Below are 2,005 nucleotides of genomic sequence, written 5' to 3' on the forward strand. Positions count from 1 at the left end.
TAAAACCATGAATATATCATACTATTTTCTGTACAGTGTTTAGTACATTCTTATTTACATATATCAACTTATTTGACAAGCTACTATATTCATCTTTGTGGTCTTCAAATGTATCAATTATAAGATCTTTGTGCCCCTTTTCCTAGAATTTTGTGTCCCCAGAAAATTGCATGGATGTTTCATCTGGATATCAGCTAACCACAATTCAACAAGACCTTGCTTAACTACCATAGGCAAAAACTCCCATCTCTAGTCAAACTCTATCATAACAGTATTTTTTATTTGTTTCAGGTAACTATCTCTTTTGGATATTAGAGGTAATTTTCTTTTTTTTAATATAGTTTACAATTATATGTATAATGAATTACATATATACACATACAGTGTGTACAGTATGCTCTTGGTTTGGGAGGTAGATTTCCATGGTTCATCACTTACATACAACACCCAGTGCTCAATCCAACAAGTTTCTAGAGGTCATTTTCAGTTTAATAGCTCAATCTGTTTTTATCTACTTGAATATAACCCCAAGAGACCTAGACTCTCAACTGCCTTATTCACATACCTAGAATAGTGCCTGAAAATTGCAAGAGCTTAATAAATGTAATATTTGCTAAAATGCAATGGTGTCCTTGTGCATTAATAAATAAGTGATTTAATTAATCCAACTAGATTTTCTTCTTTGTAGCTTATTTCATTCTTCTATTCAGCAAATCATGTGATGACTCAGTAACCTCTTCATGGAAGCTTTCACTTCCTGGTTGCGAAAAGTATAAATCACAGGGTTCATCAAAGGAAAGATCACTGTGTGAAAGAGGGAAACCACTTTGTCAGCTGGGAAGGCTCTGAAGGGGCGAGTATAGATGAAGATGGCAGGTCCAAACATGAGAAACACAATGATAATGTGTGTGGTACATGTGGAAAGAGCCTTGTGTTTGCCTTCAGAGGTGTGTCCCTTCACACGATAGAGGATGACAGCATAAGAGGCCAGAAGCCCCAGGAAGCACAGCAGGGTAAGCAGGCCACTGTTGGAGACCATCAGGAGCTCCACCACAAAGGTGTCTGTGCAGGCCAGCTTGATGACCTGTGGCACATCACAGAAGAAGTTATCCAGCTGGTTTGGGCCACAGAAGGGCAAGTGGAGAATAAGGGCTACTTGCACAATGGAATGAGTAAAGCCCCCAAGCCACAGAGCCAACAGCAAGGCATAGCACACTCTAGGGCTCATGACAGTGGAATAGCGTAACGGATGACAGATGGCCATGTAGCGGTCAAAGGCCATCACAACAAGAAGGAACATCTCCCCTACTCCAAGAAAGTGCAAGAAAAAAAGCTGAGTGATACATCCTCTGTAGGAGATTATTTTCTTCTCAGAGAGGAAGTCCACCAGCATCCTGGGAGCCACAATGAAGGAGTAGGATGCATCCAGGAAAGCCAAATTGCCCAGAAAGAAGTAGAGGGGGGCTGTGAGGCCAGGGTCTGATCTGATGGTGAGGATGATGAGTAGATTTCCAGGGAGGATGATGAGGTAGAAAACTAAGACTAGCACAAAGACCAGAAGTTGAGCCTGTTGGGACTGGGTCAGACCAAGGAGGATAAATTCTGTCACCACTGTGCTGTTCTCCCTCTCCATCTCTCCTCTGCATAATAACAAAGAACAAAGAATCATCTGTTATAACTACCTTTTCATCTACTCCATAGCTCTTCTCAGATAAAATCATTGACCACTTCCAGGACTTGCCTAGCTGAAAGCAATGCATGCTCATAACTGTCTTGTGTTTTGGGCTGATCTTTCTACCCTTCATTTCTTGATTTCCCCCAAAAGAAATTGTTTTTATAACCACACTCTCATTCCCATTTAACCACGTGCTGTTTCTATGTAATTGTGCTCCTCTAGGACTCTGAGCTACTTTGCTTGAGGTATAGCTGAAATTTCCTGATTACAGCAAAACTTAATCATTATTAAATTTTTCAGGTTTGTTGGTTTTTTGTTTGGTTGTTAGTG

The 2,005-nt window shown here is 40.3% G+C and overlaps 1 protein-coding gene across 1 annotated transcript; it reads right to left on the bottom strand.

Moving 5' to 3' along the window:
- Window positions 1-706: 706 nt before the first annotated feature.
- Window positions 707-1,633, bottom strand: LOC102959958 (olfactory receptor 4N5-like). The gene has a single exon (XM_007087459.1). It carries the CDS (start codon window positions 1,631-1,633, stop codon window positions 707-709), a length of 927 nt encoding a protein of 308 aa, XP_007087521.1.
- Window positions 1,634-2,005: the final 372 nt, after the last annotated feature.

The sequence above is a fragment of the Panthera tigris genome, chromosome B3 (genome assembly GCF_018350195.1).
Source record: "Panthera tigris isolate Pti1 chromosome B3, P.tigris_Pti1_mat1.1, whole genome shotgun sequence".
In the NCBI taxonomy this organism is placed as follows: domain Eukaryota; kingdom Metazoa; phylum Chordata; class Mammalia; order Carnivora; family Felidae; genus Panthera; species Panthera tigris.

Bases quoted from the DNA above. Each gene is read 5' to 3' on its own strand.
- LOC102959958 (XM_007087459.1), bottom strand. From the start codon at position 1,633: ATGGAGAGGGAGAACAGCACAGTGGTGACAGAATTTATCCTCCTTGGT.